Source organism: Desmodus rotundus, chromosome 9 (assembly GCF_022682495.2).
Source record: "Desmodus rotundus isolate HL8 chromosome 9, HLdesRot8A.1, whole genome shotgun sequence".
Taxonomy (NCBI): Eukaryota; Metazoa; Chordata; class Mammalia; order Chiroptera; family Phyllostomidae; genus Desmodus; species Desmodus rotundus.
Window position 1 is genome coordinate 111693563 of NC_071395.1, and position 18999 is coordinate 111712561.

The 18999-nt window shown below is 61.2% G+C and overlaps 1 protein-coding gene across 1 annotated transcript in view; it reads right to left on the minus strand.

Annotated features, from left to right (window-relative positions):
- Nucleotides 1–18999, minus strand: part of DNAH17 (dynein axonemal heavy chain 17) — an 86840-nt gene that overhangs the window by 34115 nt on the left and 33726 nt on the right. Inside the window, exons 30-53 of the mRNA XM_071219274.1 lie at nucleotides 18395–18547; nucleotides 16796–16921; nucleotides 16582–16689; nucleotides 15742–15873; nucleotides 15423–15583; nucleotides 14763–14919; nucleotides 14009–14113; nucleotides 11865–12022; nucleotides 11310–11448; nucleotides 10963–11190; nucleotides 10434–10571; nucleotides 9257–9389; nucleotides 8089–8216; nucleotides 7281–7429; nucleotides 6684–6966; nucleotides 6425–6598; nucleotides 5967–6174; nucleotides 5209–5374; nucleotides 4924–5026; nucleotides 4147–4294; nucleotides 3693–3784; nucleotides 2413–2574; nucleotides 1696–1860; nucleotides 1333–1524 (exon numbers count right to left, since the gene is read on the minus strand). Coding sequence (XP_071075375.1) covers nucleotides 1333–1524; nucleotides 1696–1860; nucleotides 2413–2574; nucleotides 3693–3784; nucleotides 4147–4294; nucleotides 4924–5026; nucleotides 5209–5374; nucleotides 5967–6174; nucleotides 6425–6598; nucleotides 6684–6966; nucleotides 7281–7429; nucleotides 8089–8216; nucleotides 9257–9389; nucleotides 10434–10571; nucleotides 10963–11190; nucleotides 11310–11448; nucleotides 11865–12022; nucleotides 14009–14113; nucleotides 14763–14919; nucleotides 15423–15583; nucleotides 15742–15873; nucleotides 16582–16689; nucleotides 16796–16921; nucleotides 18395–18547 — 3708 coding nt within the window. The remainder of the gene's footprint in view (nucleotides 1–1332; nucleotides 1525–1695; nucleotides 1861–2412; nucleotides 2575–3692; nucleotides 3785–4146; nucleotides 4295–4923; nucleotides 5027–5208; nucleotides 5375–5966; nucleotides 6175–6424; nucleotides 6599–6683; nucleotides 6967–7280; nucleotides 7430–8088; nucleotides 8217–9256; nucleotides 9390–10433; nucleotides 10572–10962; nucleotides 11191–11309; nucleotides 11449–11864; nucleotides 12023–14008; nucleotides 14114–14762; nucleotides 14920–15422; nucleotides 15584–15741; nucleotides 15874–16581; nucleotides 16690–16795; nucleotides 16922–18394; nucleotides 18548–18999) is intronic.

Genomic DNA, 18999 nt, shown 5'->3' on the forward strand with positions numbered 1-18999 from the left:
CAGTCTGTCCCTGTGCCCACCTCTGAACCCACAGAAGCTGCTTCATGAATGAGAGCAGGGGACCGGAGCAGAGCCACCCGCCGGGGGCGCAGGGGGAATGAACTGGGAGGGACAGAGCCCAGATCAGCCACAGCTCCTGCCCGTGAGGAAACTTTGCGGCTGGGACCCAGCGCCCACGGCCGGCCCTGAAGCGAGGCACTGGGAGCAAAACCCGCACAAGAACAGAAAAACGTAGGACGCAACCAGAAAAACAAATCGATGCGATGAGGCGGATGGAAGAAAAACTTCAATGGAGAGAACGCAGTAATACGGATGGATGGCTGGTCCCTTGAGAGAAAGAAAGAGCAGAATCCAGCCCGGGGTGCTGCAGCTCAGTGGATTGAGCGTTGGCTTGTGAACCAAAGGGCTGCCTGTTCGATTGTCAGCCCTAGGCCAGGTCCCCAGGGCGGGGGCGTGTGAGAGGCAACCACACATTGATGTTTCTCTCCCTCTCTTTCTCTCTCCCTTTCCCTCTCTCTGAAAATAAATAAATAAAATCTTTCAAAAAGCAATAGAAAAAGAAAGAGTAGAATCCACTGGGCACAATCGGAAGGCAGACGTCCACTCGGCAGTGCGGGGACAGCCGGGCTGAGGATGAATGAGCTCATCATCCCCGTTGTCCTTCTGGGGGCCTCTGCTGGCAGACATCCCCCCCACCCCCCGCAAGTCCAGGGCGCGGAGCTGTGCAGGGCTCCAGAGGCGTCCCACTAAAGCCGCCCGAGCCGTGGGGGAGGGTCCCCCTAGGCCTGGTGTCGCCCTGGCCCACAGAAGCCGCCCCATCACCAAGGCGAAGAGAGATGTGCCCACACAACGCGGCCAAATCACCTTCAGCTCCAACCCAAGGGAGCGTGACAATCTGCCCTGGATGAGCCGCTCCCCCAGAGAGCAAATTTTCGGGAAGAAGAAATCGATGGGAAGCCTCAGCGGCATGTCTTGGGGTTGGGAGACCTGATTATGCTAATGTTTATTTCATTAGCTCAAAAAGCGGCCAGCATCCCGAGCACACAGACAGCTAGAGACGGCGCTAAATTACTCCATCTGGAGGGCCGCCGTCCAGGGACAGGGGCCACGGGGACCTCTAGACTGCCACCAGCTGCACGGATTTTATGGACGCCGATCTACCGTGTAACTGCACCCATGCGTCCTTCCGCCTTCATCATTTGGGCCTGCGCCCCGGCGGAAACATCCGCTGGTCTTTACTTCCCAAGGTGCAGAGCCCGCTGGAGATGGGGAGCCTGCCGGCCTTCTGGAATCCGGGTGTGAGTTTCCCCGCCTCCCCCCGCGCCCCCTCACCTTGAGGTCTGGGATCCCGTAGCCCTTCTTAAGGGTGATCTGGAAGACGTCCAGCGCGCTGATGTAGGCGGCCAGGCGCGACAGGCTCTGCTTGCCGCTGCCACCCACGCCCACCAGCAGGGCGTTCCCCCGGGGCGACTCCAGGATGCGGTTGATCCTGCAGATGTGCGCCACCGCGTCTTCGAACAGCACCTGCGGGGGCCGGGCGCACCTCAGCCTCTCGCCTGCAGGGGGCTCCCTTCCCTGGCGCGGAAGCGCGCCGGTCCCTGGCAGGCAAGGCAAAGAGGGCCTTTGCTACCCGTCACACAGCCCCGGAGCACGGGCGGGATGTTTGTTCTACCGGCTGGAGTGCCGCCCACTCACCAAGTTCATGACCGCGTTGACCTCGTTGTAACTGTCCAGGACCTCCCCTAGGAGCTTGTTCAGATGAGCCGTGTCGGTGACCGGGAGGTACTTGGGATCGCCGACCCCTTGGGTGAAGTGGCTGAAGATATTTGGTTTGGCAAATAAAAGCTCCTCACTAAGATCCTGCAGAGAAGGGATAAGAGACTTCTGTCTCCCAGGCACTCCGTGGACGCGCCGTGGACACAGCAGCCCTAGCACCTCGCCACCGTGCCTCAGGAGGCCAGGCCATGTCTCCAGGGCCCAAACCATGGTTTCCAGCAGCCCTGCAGACAGCTGGGTAGAATTCCCTGGCGGGATGGCCCATCACCCGTATATGAGGAATAAACATAGTCCAAAAAAAAAAAAAATGAATTAAAAGAAAACAAAAACAACAAAAAAAAGTGAATGCCCCAGGAACACCTGGGACACAGCAGCAAGAGCACAGGGACCCACGCAGGGCCTTTCTCCACCCTGAGAGGATGAGGAAGGCCGTCACACTCTGACCTGCTGAGGCGTCGATTCCTCCTCGCTCAGGCACACGCCCACATGACAGAGTCGTTCCGGGGGACCCAGCGTGGCCCTCCCCACCCCCACCAAGGGCTCTTCCAGGAGGGGTGAGGTTTTCATGGGCCCCGGGCACTCTGCCCACTGGAAGAATTTCCGGGCTCAGCAGAGGGACCCGGCAGCCAGACTCACGTCAAAGAATTTCTTGGTGGACACAATGGTGACGCGGCGCAAGGACTCCTGGTCCTTCTCATCCACCATCTTGTCCCCGTACACCCTTTCAGCTTCATGCAGCCAGAGGCGGACGAGGTCGATCGGGGTTTTCAAGACCTCTGCTGTGGAGAACAAGACCCCCTGCCCCGGACACAGGACGGTCAGCGCCTCCCGCTGCGTCAGGAGGTAAGCCGGCCTCGTGCTGTGCGTGGGTGAGACGAGAAAGTGGGCGCTTCCCCGGGGAGCGCGCCAGCGGCTGCCGGTGCAATGTCTCCCTGGCCCAGGGAAGCCGCCGGTTGCCAAGACCACACAAATCTTGGAGGCTGGAGGGCGTGTTGGTGGCCGGAGAGATGTGAGGGAATCCTCCCCACAAGACAAGGTTAAGGGCTTCACCTTCTAGTGGGGTGCGCGGTGGAGAAGGGACGAGAGAGCACCACGGGGCACCAGACTATTGAAGGCCTCAGAGCAGTGGGTGGCGAGCGTGCTCTGAAGCCAGCCTGCCTGGGCCCGGCTCCGGCTTGGCTGTTCGCTGCCCCAGGGCCGGGGCAAGTTCAACAGGTGCGTATGGAGGGTCTGCTGTTTCCAGAACTCTCCTGGGCTCCGGGAACACAGCGCCAACAAGACAGACCCTGCCTTCACAGACTGTGCATTTTAGTGGGGGAGGCCACCAGGCACACAAAATAACAAGGCAGATTATACATCGTGACGTGCTTGAATGATGTAAACGGGGGTACCGACAGAGGGCATGGATACGAGGGGGAGCCTCTGGAGAGCACGGTGTCTGAGCTGACACTCGAAGGGCGGGAGATGCGTGTGACTTAACCGCCCTGAGCCTGAGACTCTCCTTCTGCTAAATGGGGGTATGAGAGGTCTACATGTCACGTGGAGAAAACGGGTGCAAGTGGCCAAACCCAGGGCCAGGCTCGGACCAGACAGTCAGGAAGTGAGAGACAACAGCATCACTACCATCCCCATGACCTTCATCGTCACATCGTCACCACCGTCATCACTGCGTCACCATATGACACCATCATCCCCCCCATCACTACCATCATCCCCATCGCTACCGCCATCACCGTCGCCACCATCATCACCGTCACATCAACAGAAGCACCATCATCATCACCACCGTCATCATCACTGTCATCAGTCCAGAGGTCACTTTGCTTTCTCTCCTGAGAGCAGCAGAGGAGCAGAGCCCCCGCGGGCCAGGCGCAGGGCCAGGAGGCGGCGTGGCGTGCAGCTAAAAGCGCGGTTACCTGGAAAATGTTGGAGAGGTCCCTGAGGTTGAAGATGTAATGAAACTTAATGGCCGTCGGAAGAAACGTCGTCGTGACTTTCTGGTGCAGGGCTGTCATGGGAGAAGACAGCGGTCCTCACGGACTCTGCACGGCCTCGGGAAGCGCAGGGCTGAAGGGAGTGTCTAAAGCAAATGGACTACGGGCCGGTGACGCTTTAAGTACCGAATCTGCAGAGCCGCAGAGGGAGGACGCTGGCTGCCCCGGGACGTGTGAGTCATGTCTGTACACCGGGCTTCCCACCCACCGCTCCCCCTCCAGCGACCGGACTTCACAACGTCTCCTGGCGAAACATAGCGCCACTTAAAAATATTGATTGAGAAGTGTAAATAAAATATTAACCAGGGGAAAACAGGGAGCAGCCATCAGCCCCTTAAAGCGGCAGGGTTTCCCGGCAGGAGCGGGGCCCGCTTACCCAGGGCCGAGGCCACCAGCTGGCCGCTCATCCTCTGGACCACGGCGGAGGCCGAGCGGTAGGCCAGGTGCTGGGACAGGATGGTGCTGTAGATAGCCGTGAGGGCCTCCTGGCCCGGGAAACTCACGGCAAACACGCAGAAGTGACGCTGCCGGAACAAGCGTGACCTGGTGTCAGGCGGCTCTTGGGGGCCAGCTCGTGGCAAGGCCACCTTCTGGGGGAGCAGATTCTGTCCCTGTCGCCCACTGTCTTGTGGGTGTGGCCAGAAAGCCTCGTAGGTGGTAGGAGCCCATTAAATACCGACCATTTTTGAAACAACAAAATTTACTTCATGCTCTCAAGAAAAATTTTGACGGAGGTGAAAGTGTCCCAGAGCCCAGGCCTGGGGTTTATTTTCCAGGTCTCCATCTGCTTAGAGAATTCGGAGCTGAGGTCCTGCCCGTGTCGGGGTGCGGGAATAAGCCTCTAAGTATGTCCCAGAGATTGCGCTGGCCATGCGGCTGCTGAACAAATATCTACGGTGCATCTGAGATCCAGACTTGACAGGGCGTCTGTATCTGCATTTGCTAAGTCTGCCGGCCCCGTGGGCTCCCAGGCCGGCTGGCTGCCTCTCCACAACCGCCCCCACCCCCGCCCGCTGGAATGTTCTGAAATGTTAGGGAGCTCTCCAGCAAATGTCCACATGCAGTCTTCCTCTTCCCATTGAGGCTTTTCTTCGCATTTTCCCAAGGGACCCTCGCACCCCGGTGGCTGCGGAATGAGTCTGTCACCACCCACCTGAAGTCTCGGGTCGATGGTGAAGGACCCGGAGGTGGGATTCATGCAGGCCACGTACTGGCAGTTGTGGACGTCTTTCAGTGTCAGCTTCTGCCTGTCGTACCTGCGCGGGGAGACCAGCACTGGGGTCCTGCCCCAACCCCCACCTCACCCCCAGCAATGCCTAGCCTGTGGCAGAAAAAGGAAAAAACCTCAATCCCCGCTCCTCTCCTCGTTGTGGCCCCCCCCCAAGCGCCTCCCCGAAGCCCCGCCCCCTGCAGCCCCGCCCCCTGCAGCCGTCTGTACCAGTGCCCATGGTCCATGTGCTGCCGGATGAGGGTGTGCGGGGCCACCGTCCCGTACTTGTCCACCTCGGGCATGTTCATGTCGTCGATGAAGTAGATGAGCTTCTTTGTGCCTGGCGGCCCGTAGTTCCTCCCCGATTTCTTCTCCAGTGGCTTCTCGAGAACCCCTAGGGAAGGGCGCCAGTGACCAGCAGATCCCCGCAGGAGGCCCTGCTGGGCCCAGAGTCCCCAGCGCTGGATGCTGGGGCCCAGGGAGTGGCCCTGGAGGGGCCGTCCGTCCCCAGGTAAAGGGGAGAGAGGTGGCCCTCGTGTGTGGGAGGCAGGGGCTGCAGAGACCTTGTGCCCCGTCAACCTCGGGGCCCCCTAAGACCAGCTCTGACAGGAGCTCCCTGTGTGAGCTGCCTGGGGGCACTGGGCAAAGGGGTCCTGGTTCCACTGTCCCCCTGCTCTGGGGGTGGAGGCCATGGGTGGGGTGGGGGAAACGAGAAGCAGTGGCAAGTCCCTGGGTCTGTGGGGAGAAAGGAGGAGAAGTATGTGTGTGTGGTGACGGGAGGTGGTGCAGCCATGTGGTTGGTGGGTCCAGGCTGGGCTGTGAGGCCCCGGCCCTGGTCCTTGACTTCACCCAGCACCCCTGCTCCTGACCCCGCCCTGCACCCCAGACTCTGCACCCTGCACCCCAGCTGCCCCCCGCAGCCCGGCCTCCCCCGGCCCCCCGGCCGCACCCTGCAGCCCGGCCTCCCCCGGCCCCCCCGGCCGCACCCTGCAGCATGGCCGAGGTCGTGTAGAAGTTGAAGGGCACGGCCTGCACCAGGTAGTCGTCGGTGCTCAGGCTCTCCAGCTTGTCCCCCATCAGCACGGACTTGCCCGTCCCCGCGTTGCCCACCAGCATCACCGGCCTGGACTTCCCCATGAGCAGGTCCAGGAAGAAGCGGATGCGGATGGTCTCTGCGGTGTGCACCAGAGAAGCCTGGAGGGCAGGGCCCAGGGGACGGGGGGGGACAGGAAGAGCGGTGGCCCTCGGTCACACCTGAGCCTCCAATCTCCACCTCTGACCCACGGACATGCACAGCTGGGGGTTTGTTAAGCCCCCCGTCTTACTTAAAAGGCCCTGTTGCTGGAAACCGCCTGCACCTGGAAGTCCCGTCCCCAAGCGCGGCTGGGACGCTGGGCCCCGCCCCCCCATCGCCAGCGACCCGTCTCCCATTGGGGGCAGTCACCTGCAGGGGGGCGTCAGGGTCCAGCTCAAAGGCGGGCACTTTCTCGGTCCAGGGCAGGAACTTCTTGGAGTCGGGGTCTAGGTAGTAGTCGAAGACGGTGCCCTGGGAGGGAAGCTTGACCGTCTTGAATTCGTTCACCCACCACTTGCTGAACTCGACCCGGTAGTCTACAAGCTGGGGAAAAACGGAACAGTGCAAGCGGCGCGGAGAGACCTGGGCCGCGCAACCGGGCCGCCGGGGGGGGGGGGCTGGCGCGCACCTGGTCCTGGAACATGGCGCCCCCGAAGGCCCAGAAGCAGGCGAACACGAAGTAGAGCTCGTACAGCTCCTTGGGGGAGTCGGGCGGCGTGTTCTTCTCCGTGAGGAGGCACTCAAGCAGGTACAGGATGGTCTGGATGACCGTGACCTCGGGCACGGGCGTGATCCTCTTGAAGCCGAAGCGCAGCTTGTCCAGGCACAGCGGCAGGTACTTGTCGAAGAGGATCATCAGGTTGGCCTTTTCCGACTGCACCTTGCGCCTCTCGATCCAGCTGCTCACCACCCTGGGGAAGATGGGGGCGCTGCCAGGTGAGGACCGACCACGGCGTTGGCTCCGCCAGTGTCTCTCCCTGTGGCGAGCACCTCTGGGCACCCCCATGTGATCCCGGAGCCCCTGCCTGGTGACGCAGACCACAGGGAGACCTGCGGACAGGGCCGAAGCAAGACTCTCGCGCCTCCTGCTCCCTCCCACCCGCAGACCTGCCGCGCCTGGCAGCCCCCGCGCCTGGGCACACACCTGCCCACGCACCTCTGACCCGCCACTGAGCCCGTCTTTGCCCGTCACAGTTTGCGGCAGGAGAACTAACAGCCCACTCACGGGTTCCAGCCCAGGTCCGTGGGGTTGATGTAAAGGATGCCGGCTCTGGAGACCGTGGCCGGGGTGGCCGTCCGCAGGTGGCTGATCTCGAACACCAGCCTCATGGTGCGGTTCAGCGGGATCCGCTCGTTGCTGGCCAGGGTGAGGACCTAGGGCGGGCGAGGCCTGTGGGCTTTCGGCGGCGTACACACCATCATCCCGGTGGCACGCCACAGGGACGCGTCTCAGAACCGGGAGGAGGCAGACGGAGACCCCCCCCCGCCCCGCCCCTCCCCGCCCCTGACAGCGCCCCTAACCCAGCGCTTCTCAGTGTCCTTGACACCGGTCCCACCCAGGAGAGAGCGAGGCTGTGGGACGTGGGCGTCTGCGTGCTGTGTGGGGCCTCTCTATCATGCTAAATTTGCATTAACCCCTCCCCGCCCCCCGGAATTCCGGAGTTCCCTCCTCCTCCCGACTGAGATTCATTTTCTTAAGCTGCTTCCAGAAAATTCTTCCTCCCAAGATATTAGCTGTCCTTCCTGTGTGTCACGTGGAACTGGACATTTCCCTGTTGGCACCCTCCACCCACACTGTTGCCCCAAAGTGACCATGACGGGGCGCACGGGGGGCTGGGTCCGGAGAGGACCCGTGACAAGGGACTCTTCCTCATTCACAACTTCCTGTGCGGAGCTCCAGACAGACCCCTCCCCAAGCCCAGCCTGTGGCGCATTCTGTCTGCTGTGTGTGGCAGGTTGTGAGGGGGCACTGCCCATGTCCCCCCGTTACTGTGGTTCTGGGGGTCAGTTGTGAAACCCAGGTCCCTTCCAACCTTGTTGTCATCCATGACGGTGTTGAGAGACTCGATCCACATGGGGTCAATGTCCCCGTCCAGGACGATCCACTTGGGGCCGTCGTGAGTGATGTTGGCCAGGTCCCGCATGATGGTGGAGAACAGGCCTGTGAGTGAGCGGGGCCGGTGTGAGTGGGGCCGGTGTGAGCGGGGCTGTGTGAGCAGCTGTGAGCAGGCTGGTGCTCACGGAGGCCACAGGGGCTGAGACCGCCCTGCCCCTCCAGTCCCCACCAGGCCTAACCCTTGCCTCCCTCTCCTGGAGGTGACCTGTCCCCTGCTTCAAAGCACAGCGGAGGGCCTCAGAGCGGGCGTGGCTGAGCTTATTTCCTGCCCTTCTCCTTGACCCTGAGGACTATCCTTTACCCCCGCCTCAGGCCCTCCTCTGACCCTACCCCCCTCGGCCCTCTCCCCTCTGGTTCATTTATTCAAGGTTCAACCCCCCTCTGTGGAGTCCCAGGCCCCTGCTCGGCACTCCTTCACTCATTCATTAACTAATTCACTCACCCACTCACTCATTCATTCACTCACTCACTCATTCATTCACTCACTCACTCATTCATCCACCTACTCACTCATTCATCCACTCACTCATTCACTCACTCATGCATGCATTCACTCATTCATTCACTCATTCACTCATCATCCCAGGCTGCCAAGTGCTCTGAATGCCCAACTCACAGCAGGGCCTTGGGGCCAGTGGGAGCTCTGCCCACCCCTGTGGAGTGGGTCCTAGTCAGGGAGAAATGCAAGATACACATACAAAATAGGACGGGGCGGGGAGATCGAGTCACAAAGAGAAACTGGGTGAGGGGTAGACAGGAAGTGGGGTCGGGGGGACACATGGCAGCTGTGAGGGGCTGAGGGCAGGTGCCCCCGACAGGTGCCCCGTTTCCGTGCTGGTCCAGCACTTCAGGGCCCGCCCCCCACAGGGACCACGCCTGGCCTCACTGCAGCCTCATGGTTCTCCCTGAGGACCGTCATTATGCACCATGTGGGTGGGGTCCCCAGACCTGCGTTCCTGGGGGCCTGCTGGGCTCGGTGACATCTCCACACACGCTCTCTGCATGGGGCTTGGTGAGCGGTCTGGGACGCCTGCTGGTGACCCCACACCCCGTGCAGCCCGTCCTGGGGCTGCTGCCCCTGTTACCATCTTTCCACTCCCTGGTCGCCGGGTTGATGATGCCGAAGAGCTCGTCGCAGGTGACAGCCTTGGGGTCCAGGTCCACTGCGACCGGCTTCCTCTTCAGGTTCTGGTAGGTCTTGTTGAGAGACTTGAGGACCTGGGCAAAGGCGGGGTCCCTGAGGACTGGGCTGCAGGGCGGCACCCACGTGGGGGAGGGCCCCCGTGTGAGCCCGGAACCTAGACTCCCTGCCCTGGGGGTGGTTGGCTTTGGTGACATGCTGGTGCGTTTGCGTCCCCTGGACGAGGACGTGGGGGACGGCAAATACGCCGTGACTTCTCTTGTCTGCAGACGGCACAGAGCTGCTGGCCCTGACACCGCGCTGAGGCCCGGGAAGGTCACAGGAGCTTCCTGATGCTACAAGCCATCCATGCTTGGACCTGGCTGGGTAGCTCAGTTGGTTACAGCGCTGTCCCAATACTCCAAGGTTGCGGGTTCAATTCCCAGTCAGGGCACAAATAAGAAACATCCAAAGAACGCATGAATAAGTGGAGCATCAAATCAGTGCTTCTCTCTCTCTCTTTCTCTCTCTCTGAAATAAATTTTTTAAAAAAAGTAACCTATGCTCACTGAAAAAATTATTTATGGGACAAAAGCAACCCCTAATTCCTCAAAGAAAAAGATTTTTGAGGGCATTTGAGGCTGTTTTATCCGTGTTATGTATATATTCCTTTTTAGTAAACTGGTTCACACAGTGTCTGCCTGTTAAAGCAGTAACTCGCTGTGAGCGCCCCCATGTCCTTAGCCTTGGAAATGACCTTCACTAAGAGCACAAGAGTCCATCCTGTGGGCGTCTGGCTGGACACTGGCTGCTTCGGACGTTTCCGGTGTTTGTTACAGATTTTGGTGACCCAGGCCCCGCCCTCTGCTTCTACGGCGCCGGAGCAGAGGCAGCAGACAGCAGGGTGGGGGTGGGGGTGGGGGGCTGCCCCCAGGGAGGCAGGTGAACCTGTGAGAAGGGCCCCTTTCACCAGACCAGGGTCCCGTGGCAACTCCTTGCCTCCTCCCCACCCCCCACATCACAGCTTCCTTCCTGGCCCATGGCACATGCTGGTGGTGGCTGGGGGTGGGGCACTTCCAGGGTGCCCTGGGCTGGGGTCCCTGGGGTGGGGGCGGGACCGGGGCGGACGGAGGGCGCCGTGCCTGGGACTTGCCGCTGCCCGCGTTCCCGATGACGAACACAGAGTGCCGCACTTGCAGCAGCTCCTCCAGCTGCACCACCTTCAGCACGAAGCTGTCCTCGGCCTGCAGCTTGAGCTCCAGGATGCTCTGCTTGATGATCTGCGGTGGGGGGGGGGGGGGTGCACAGGACGGGCACTGGGCCGAGTTCTGGGTGGGGGAGCCCCTGCCCAGCGGGAGATGTCGTCGGGGAGGCCTGACCCTCCGGGGTGGGTGCATGTGTGCGTTGCACCACTGAGGCTGCCAGAGCTCCGCTGGCTTGCCCGTCGCCCCTCAGCTCCTCTCAGATGAGACCCCCAGCACTGAGACAGGACGGGCCAGGGCTGGAGGGGCAGCTGGGAGCTGCAGGGAGCTGCGGGTGTGTGAGCGTCATGGACTGGACGACCTGGCCACCTACCCCAGCGTGGCACCTGCCACGGAGATGCCCACCCGACCCGTGGCAGGAAGAAAGGTCCTGGGCTGGCAGGAAGCCCAGATGCCCGGCAGGCCCTACCTTCTCAAAGTTCATGTCCCGCTTCCGAGGCACGTCCAGGGCCGGGAAGAGGTCCCCGATGAGCCCCATGAACACGGGCAGGTCGTCCGTCACGATCTTGGGAATGTTGAAGTCCCTCAGCGCCCTCATGAGCACCTGGTCCTCGGCACGGCTGGGGTCGCCCCTCTTCAGGGAGCCGGCCACCACCAGCACCGACTTGATGGCGCGCAAGCCCCAGTCGTAATGGTCCTGCGGGCCGAGGGAGCGGTGTGGGCCTGCCGCTGGGACGCGGGGACAGCTCGCCAGGCCCGCCCGTTGCACCCCCGCGCGCCCCAGCCCCACGGGCCCAGGACACCGCCAGCGCCCACCTGCTTGGAGAGCAGCTCCTTGCACAAGGTGTAGAGCGTGATGAACTTCCTGGCCAGAAGGCGGGCCTCCAGGAAGCCCTCGGCCACCAGCATGATCTCGCATATCAGCTCGAAGTCAGGGACGACCATAGCGCAGGGCCTGGGGATTCAGTGGGGCAGTCCTGGCTTCTCCTCTTCTGCCATGCCCCTCTTGCCCGCCCCCCCCCAGGTGCACACTTCACCTGTGGGTGCAGGTGGTGGACCAACGGCATCACTGGTCTAGATGCTCCCGGCCCCTCCCCTCCTTTCTCTCTGCCTCCCATTCTTCCTCCGCCCTCCTCCATGCCAGGTGTCTTTGGGCCCTCCTTTGAGAGCCTCCCTGAAGCCTACTTCCCACGGCCTCGGTGGGGACCCCTGCCCCAGGAGGACGGAGCAGGAGACACCATCTGCTCTTCAGGGGCCCTGGCCTGATGGATCCTATCTGACGAGGGAGCCCCATCTGCCCGAGGTCTTCTGTCTCCGGGCTCCGCTCACCCCCGCACCTCTCCTGGAACGCCTCCCCCTCCCACCACGCACCTGAACAAGGCCTTCAAGTTCTCGGGCAGCTCCGTGCGCCCTGCATACCCCGGGTTCATGGTGATGAAGATGCCGACGGTGGGGATGAGGCGGATCATCTCCCCCAGGAAACTGAACGTCTTTTTCTTGGCCCGAATGGCGTCTTGGACACACTTGACCTAAACCGTGGACACACAGACACAGCCGTGTGGGCATGGCCAGCTTCCCCGGGGTCACGGTGGCTGTGGATTGGCAGAGGGCCCCCCCCCCCCCGTCTCCCTTTGTGTCAATTGCACTTTATATTTGGAGACCATCATAGACAGCCGTAGACGCACAGGCGGTCGTGAGACCGAACCCCGAGGCTCCATGGGCCCCCACCCAGCGGCCCCAAAGGCAGCACCGCCCCCACTGTGCCGCAGCATCACCACCAGTGGACCATAAAGACATGGGACACTTCCGTCACCGAGAAGACCCTCCTGGCACCTCTAACAGCACCCTCTCCCCCTCCCACCCCAGCCTGTGCTTGACCTGCGTCACCCTGTCTGCAATTCTGTCACTTCATGAACGTGAGTAAGTGCATCGTGCATATGTCACCCTAGATGGGCCTCTGTCACCAGCAAAACGCCCCGGAGAGTCCCCAGGGTGCTGCTGTGTCTGTGGTCTGCCCCTTGCTGCTGCCTCATTCAGTCCCACCTCCTGGCTGTCTTATGAGCCCCGCTCCTGCTCTGGCTGCAGCCACTGACAGCAGCCACCTGCACACCAGACAGGGTTTAAGGAAGCCGATACCCGGTGACGTCTGAATTACCGGGACCTTAGTGCTGGAGGAGGCCGCTGTAACCCTCCCCACCACCACATGAGGGCGCCCTGCATTCATGGTTAAAACCTTTAAAGGCCCGACTGCCCAAGTCTGTCTCTTCTGGGAACAGAGCTGGGGACTGGGGGTGGGGGGGCGGGGCAGGACCCCTTAGAACTCTTCGCTGGGTCACCTGTACTTAGGGCCCGCCCTTACCTTCTGTTTCAATTCTTGCTCCTTCGTTCCAGGCAACAAACAGTTAGTGCCTGAGAAGGCCCCCTGTAAGTTTTCTGGCGTCTGACTTTGGAGGCGGACGACCAGTAACTCTGCTACTGCGTTGGGGTTGGGGGGCCCCAACCTTCCCCGGGGCCCAGGGACAGTCCTGCTCAGAGGAGGGCGACCCCAGTGCAGGTGCCGGCGCCCCTCACTCACTGCTGACTTTGCCGGCAAACCCGTCACGGAGCCCATTTTACAGAGCAGAAAGGGGGGGCTCGGAGAGTTTGTGTCGTTGGCAAGCACTGAACTGGGGAGTAAATCAGTCGCTCTAAGCCAGGCCTTATCCCTGGTTGTGGGTCCTGAGTATCCAGGCCCCCCTGCTCCTCCCCCAGCTGGGGTAACCGAGGGGCTGCCCAGCCTGCCCGCAGCCTGGCCTCCCCTGTGGTCTGCAAGGCCCGGCTCCAGTGAGCAGGAATCTACCCATCTGTCTACTGTGGGGGAGGGGGAGGGCCGCAGCACCGGCAGCACCTGGACGCCAGAGCCTTTGGAACATTGGAGCTGACTGTGGACCCGGAGGTTGGCTGCAGCTTCCCTGAGGGAGCCCAGGGATGGCCTGAGCCATTTGTCCCAAATGCAGACATGCTCCTCCAACCGCAGGGGCCACGGCGCACACAGGCAACAGGGCACTGTTGCCCCATCTGAAGGAGGCCTGGCTCCGCCTCGTCCCGGCCTCCCCCCATCACGTCCTGCGTTCACACTCGAGTGTCCCCAAAACATGAGGGCGCATTTCCTCCTTTTCTTCTTTTCTCCCTTGTCTTCCTGTTCTCCCCCAGCCCCCTTGTGGAGCTGACAAACTCCTATGCATCCTTCAATACCCAGCTCCACCGATACCCGCAACAAAACCCTCTGTCCCGGTCCCCAAGCCAAGTTAATTACACCCTCATCTCTAGTCACTCAGATACCGCCACAGCACATCCTACGGTTCTCGATTCTGCTTGTCCGACCACTGCGCGGGCCCCTGAAGGATGGGCCGGTCCCACGCCCATCTCTCTGGCCCTTGGTCTGGCTGAGCGAACGCTCGGCAGGAAGGCTCGCCCTCCCTGAGCTGGCAAAGTGGCGGGTTGCCGCACTGGACCAGAGAGCCCGGCAGCCCTACCTGCACAGCAATCACGGACAGGACCTCCACGGAGATGCGGTTGAATTCGTCGAAGCAGCCCCAGGCTCCGGTCTGGGCCAGGCCCTTGTAGATGTTGCCACAGGACTGGGAAGGAGAAGGGAGAGGAAGGGACGCTGCGAGCTGGCCTGAGCCTCAGGGGGCCGAGGCTCAGGCTCAGGAGCATTGGGGACCCAGGAGGCTGGCAGGCAGGACGGCCCACTCCCCAGAAGGGGTGAATATCTGGTGGGGTGGGTGCCGGAAAGAGCCTCTCCTCCTCTGTGAGACCTTGGCACCCAGACCTTCCTGCAGTGGGGGCTTCGCCCAGGTCCCCTAACTGGGTGGCTCAGAGGCACATTCGCTCGAAATCCACTCCGGCCATGGAGAAGAGGCTTCCCTCACACTGTGGGGGGTGGGGGGCTGGCAGCTGGGTGATTGGATGGTTCCTTGTGCACATACAGCTCCCTCCATGGGCAGGGCGGGACTCGGGGCTGGTTCGTCAGCCCTGGGAGCCTCTCCCAGACACAGTCCTCGTGCTCGAGGCCCCAGCCTCCCAGGGGCCAAGGCCATCAGCAGGACCACAGCGGTTGGTCTGCCCGTGGGGCGGAGGCCCTCAGCCACCTGGGGCCCGGTGCCCCCTCCCGGGGTGCAGCTGGCATCTAGAGCTCACTGGGGGTGGGAGCTGCGGGCTCCTGGGGGAGGGGCCCTATCTTGTCCTCCTGGGAGCCAGGGCGCCACCTGCAGGCGCGGGGCGCACCTTGTAGTCCATCTGCTCGGAGCAGTTGAACACGTACACCATGGTGCCCAGGGCCCGGCCCAGGTCCTTCGTGGTCTCTGTCTTCCCGGTCCCGGCTGGGCCGGCAGGGGCCCCGCCCATGATCAGGTGGAGGGACTGGGTCAAGGTTATGTAGCACCTGCAAGGGACCCCCGTTCACTCCGATGCCGGGACCCCCAGCCACCCGCTGCTCTTTCACTGTGGCTTCCGTGACACCCGCTCAGCCCCTCAGGCAGGGAAGGGCTTGAGATGTGATTGAGGAGCGAGCCTCGTGCCAGGTCACAAAGGTGACAGCGCATTCCCAGAGGGCTTGCTCCGAGCAAGCATGGCTCATGAGGAGTCACGCCATAGTGTCCCCACTGTGCGGGCCCTCGGAGGGGTTGGGCAACTCCCCCGAGGTGACACAGCCAGGAGGGGAGTGAGGGAATTGGAACGCAGTGCCCAAGGCTGGGCACCTGGCAGCTGGGATCGCGGGCGCCCCCACCCACGTGCCCGGCTCTTTCAGCCTTAGTGGGACCTTTGGGTCTGACAGTGGGAAGAATCGTGGGAAAGAAGCCACAGCAAACCTGCGATTTCCTCTCCTGAGAGGTTCAGGGTCCCGCCCAGTGGCACCCCACCCCGGCAAACGCCTGGCGTCCTCACCTGTCAGTCAGCGGGGTGATGACCAGCCGCGGCGTGTTGCCCAGGTACTCGTAGGAGTACTGGATCTGGGCGTCACAAATGTTGGCGAAGCAGTGTCGCTTCTCATCGTCCCAGCGGTGCCGCAGCTGGGACTGCCAGGTAAAGGCCTGGGAGCTCTCCACCTGCAGGGCCGTCCGAGGGCCAGCTTGTCCAGGGCCCATCCGGGAGCCCGGCAGCACAGGGGAGCCCTCCCGCCGCCCCCCTCCTGCCGGCCCCTGTGCAGGGTGGAGTCTCTGTGAGGGACAAACGGGTTCCCTGGCCGCCCCCCTGGCACCCGTGCCTTTGCCGTGATCATCTTGGCCACCACGTCGCGCGCGTGCACGTCGATGGTGCAGATGGTCATGATCTTCATCCGGTCGCCAGCGCTGAGGCTCCCGATGAGCAGCGTGATGAGCGCGTTCAGCTGGCTGATCTGCGGGAGCGAAGGCCCCTTCGGTGGACGCTAGGGGGCGCCCGCCCCTCGCCGGGTCGGTCCCGGGAGATCATCGCCAGTCAACCCAGGGGGAAGACCACCCTGCTCTTGTTCTCAGTAATGGAACGCGGAAACCGGTTCCCGAGAGCCCCCACCTCGGGGCGAGACAGCCCCGGTGCCCCTGAAAATGACTCAGTAGGAGATAATCTGGTGCTGGGGAACGTGGTGGAGATTAAGTGAAAACAGTGGATTGTAAAAGCATTGGAAAACAGCAAAAATCATAAGGGTAAGCCGTTGGATGTATATTTTTACATATAAGTCAATTATACGTCAATGTTATATGTGTTTAATATGTAGTATTTATATACTATATATGAAATGATAATATTAAAATAGTATTAGAATAATAACAAAAGTATGAGAATAATAATTAGGTAATAATACTTTGAAAGCACTTATATCTGGGTATGGGTTATGGGTAGCGTTTCCTTCTTCCTTTTAAAAATTATCTTTAGTTTTTAAATTCCTAATCAGGAATCTTTCAAAATAGACCCGTCGTAGCTCGTGATAATTTCCAGACCAGAAATTCAAATCGAGTCTTTGTGAAGCGGTTACCGGGCAGGACCACTGTGGCGTGCAGTGCCGGACTCTCCCCCTCGGGGAGTCTCTGCGCTCTGGGCAGTTCCCCCGCCCGCGCAGCCCCCACACCTGCTTTTTGTTGTAGTCTTTGATGGCGTTCTCGTATCCCTCCTCCAGCCGCGCGAACGCCATCCCCACCTCCGTGGTCCACCAGATCTGGGTGCACGTGAGCGCCACCTGCAGGCAGACGGCGCACGGCCCGCGCGCGCGGTGAGCCGCTGGTGCACCCAGGGTCTGCATGTTGGCCCGCCCCGCTCAGCGCGCATCCTCGCCACCCGCACACCTGGGCCGCGTAGTCAAAGATCCACTGCTCCCTGGGCTTCTCCTCGTAAGTCACCACGGCTTCTGGGATCTCGTGCCGCAGCGTGGCGCACATACGGTCCAGCACGCGGTTCAGCCAGACCTCCACCTATGGACCGGAGTCAACGGACCAGAGAGGCCGTGAGCGTGTCTAATTCCAACAACTTGCTTTATTACTTAAAAAACTGGCCCTGGCTGGTGTGGCTCAGTGGATTGAGCTCCGCCCCAAGGGTTGCTGGTTCCATGCTCAGTCAGGGCACATGCCTGGGTTTGGGGCCAGGTCCCCAGTAGGGGGCGTGTGAGAGGCAACCACACATTGATGTTTCTCTCTCTCCCTCTCTTCTCACTCCCTTCCCCTCTGTCTAAAAATAAATAAAATCTTAACAAAAACATTAAAAAACTGAGCATTTGTCACAATCTTCATCTCAGAGGTGACCATGTTGAGGTTTTTCTAGAGAAGTAAGAATGACCAGCTGGAAAAGCGGGGCTGGGAAGCCCAGGGGTGAGCAGGCATTGATGAGCACACATTATTTCCAGGCGGGGGGGGGGGGGGGAGGAAGCCAGGGAAAGATCTAGAAGAGAAGATAGGCCGCATCTGAGCCCCTGAGGTGCGGCTGGCGCTGCGAGTTGCTATATCTGTGCCCGCTCCCCGCCGCCCCTGTGTTCCCGGCGGGTTCTGACCGACCGAGCCCCCACCTGCTCCTCCCATGCATGGTCTCGGGCCCCGACACTCGGGACAAACCTGTCAACAAGCCTTGTTTGTATTTTAAACACAAACCCTCAACTACCTGCTACTGGGGTGGGGGCCATCGGGTCGCTTTTTCTCTTCAACCACCATCCTGTGTGGGCAGCCCTGGCCGAGGCTCGTGGTCACTCTGAGGACCGACTCTGAGCACTCGGTGATGGACGGACCCAGCCACAGCCCGCCACCCCGCCACAGCAGCCAGCACTTGAGTCCGTGTTGCTGAAGCTCTTGTGTGAGATTTTTCCCCCCAAACTGACCGACCTCTGAATTACATTTTGCTTAGGCTAATGTCAACATCGGCTCAGTTGCTCGATCAATACTTCAGTATTGCGCAATGAGCTGTGGGGGTAGGGCCGGCTAGGATGTTTGCGTTTGCCGTCAGCAGGAGTCAGCCTGGGGGGGGCGGGGATGAGGGGAAGGGGCCAGCAGGCAGGCTTGCTGGGAAAGCTGGGAAGAGACATGGGGCCCCCATGGTCAGGGGACCTCTGCAGCCTCTCAAAGGGATGAGGCCAATGGTTCTGCCTGAACAGGTGCTAGAACGTGCATGAGTCAGGTGTGCGCGACCCCCTCAAAGTCGCAGAAAACTCCAGTGCCTTCCGTTAAACTCTTTTCTCTCCTCTCCGTCTTTTCTCTTTTCTTTGAGACACCCCCCCCATGGGGTGGGGCTGTGCTTAAGCACTGATTCTATTAAGGCAGAGGGAAGAGGACAGAGGGGCCTTCATGGACGTGTAGTGCCGCTCCCGTCTGAGGGTGTGTGGCTCCCACACCCACTGCCCTGTCATCCTGGGGTGGGGGCCCCGCCCAGCCAGCCTGCGTGTGACCCGCACCCTCACTCACCTGCCCCGAGAGGTCACACTCGCTATCGAAGTCCATGTACTCGTCCTCTTTGCTGTACATGCCCAGCCCGCACTTGAGTGGCTTCCCGTCTGCACCGAGCTGGAACTTCAGCTTGCACAGGCTGTCGAAGAGCTTGGACAGGTGGCGGCTCACCTGGGCCGGGGTGGGGGGGCGACACTGGAGTTATGCCACTGAGGGGCTCTGAGGGGCACAGGCAGCCCATGCTCCTTGGCAGTTTGAAGGGTCTTTCTTTTGGGGGGGTGGATATACTCCCCCTTCTCTGGCCAACGTTCGCTAACATGCTTAGCCAGCTGAAGGGACAGTGGAGACTGCTCTCAGGCAGGACACAGGAGCCAGCCCCCGGACCCTGGCTGCAGCGACATGTGGCTGTTCCCGAACATGTCTTTTCCTTGGTCAGTTAGCCCTTCCCTCTCGAGGAACCTCTTCTTCCTGGCCCAGAGGCGGGCTTTATGGGTGGGGGAGAGGGCGGGAGTCCAAGGGCCACTAGTGAGGGGTGGCTCCCTCAGCCCCTGGCATCGAACCCACTTTCCGGGTGAGGAAAGCGAGGCCCGGGAGGTGAAAGGCAGGGTCGCAGTCCTGTCACG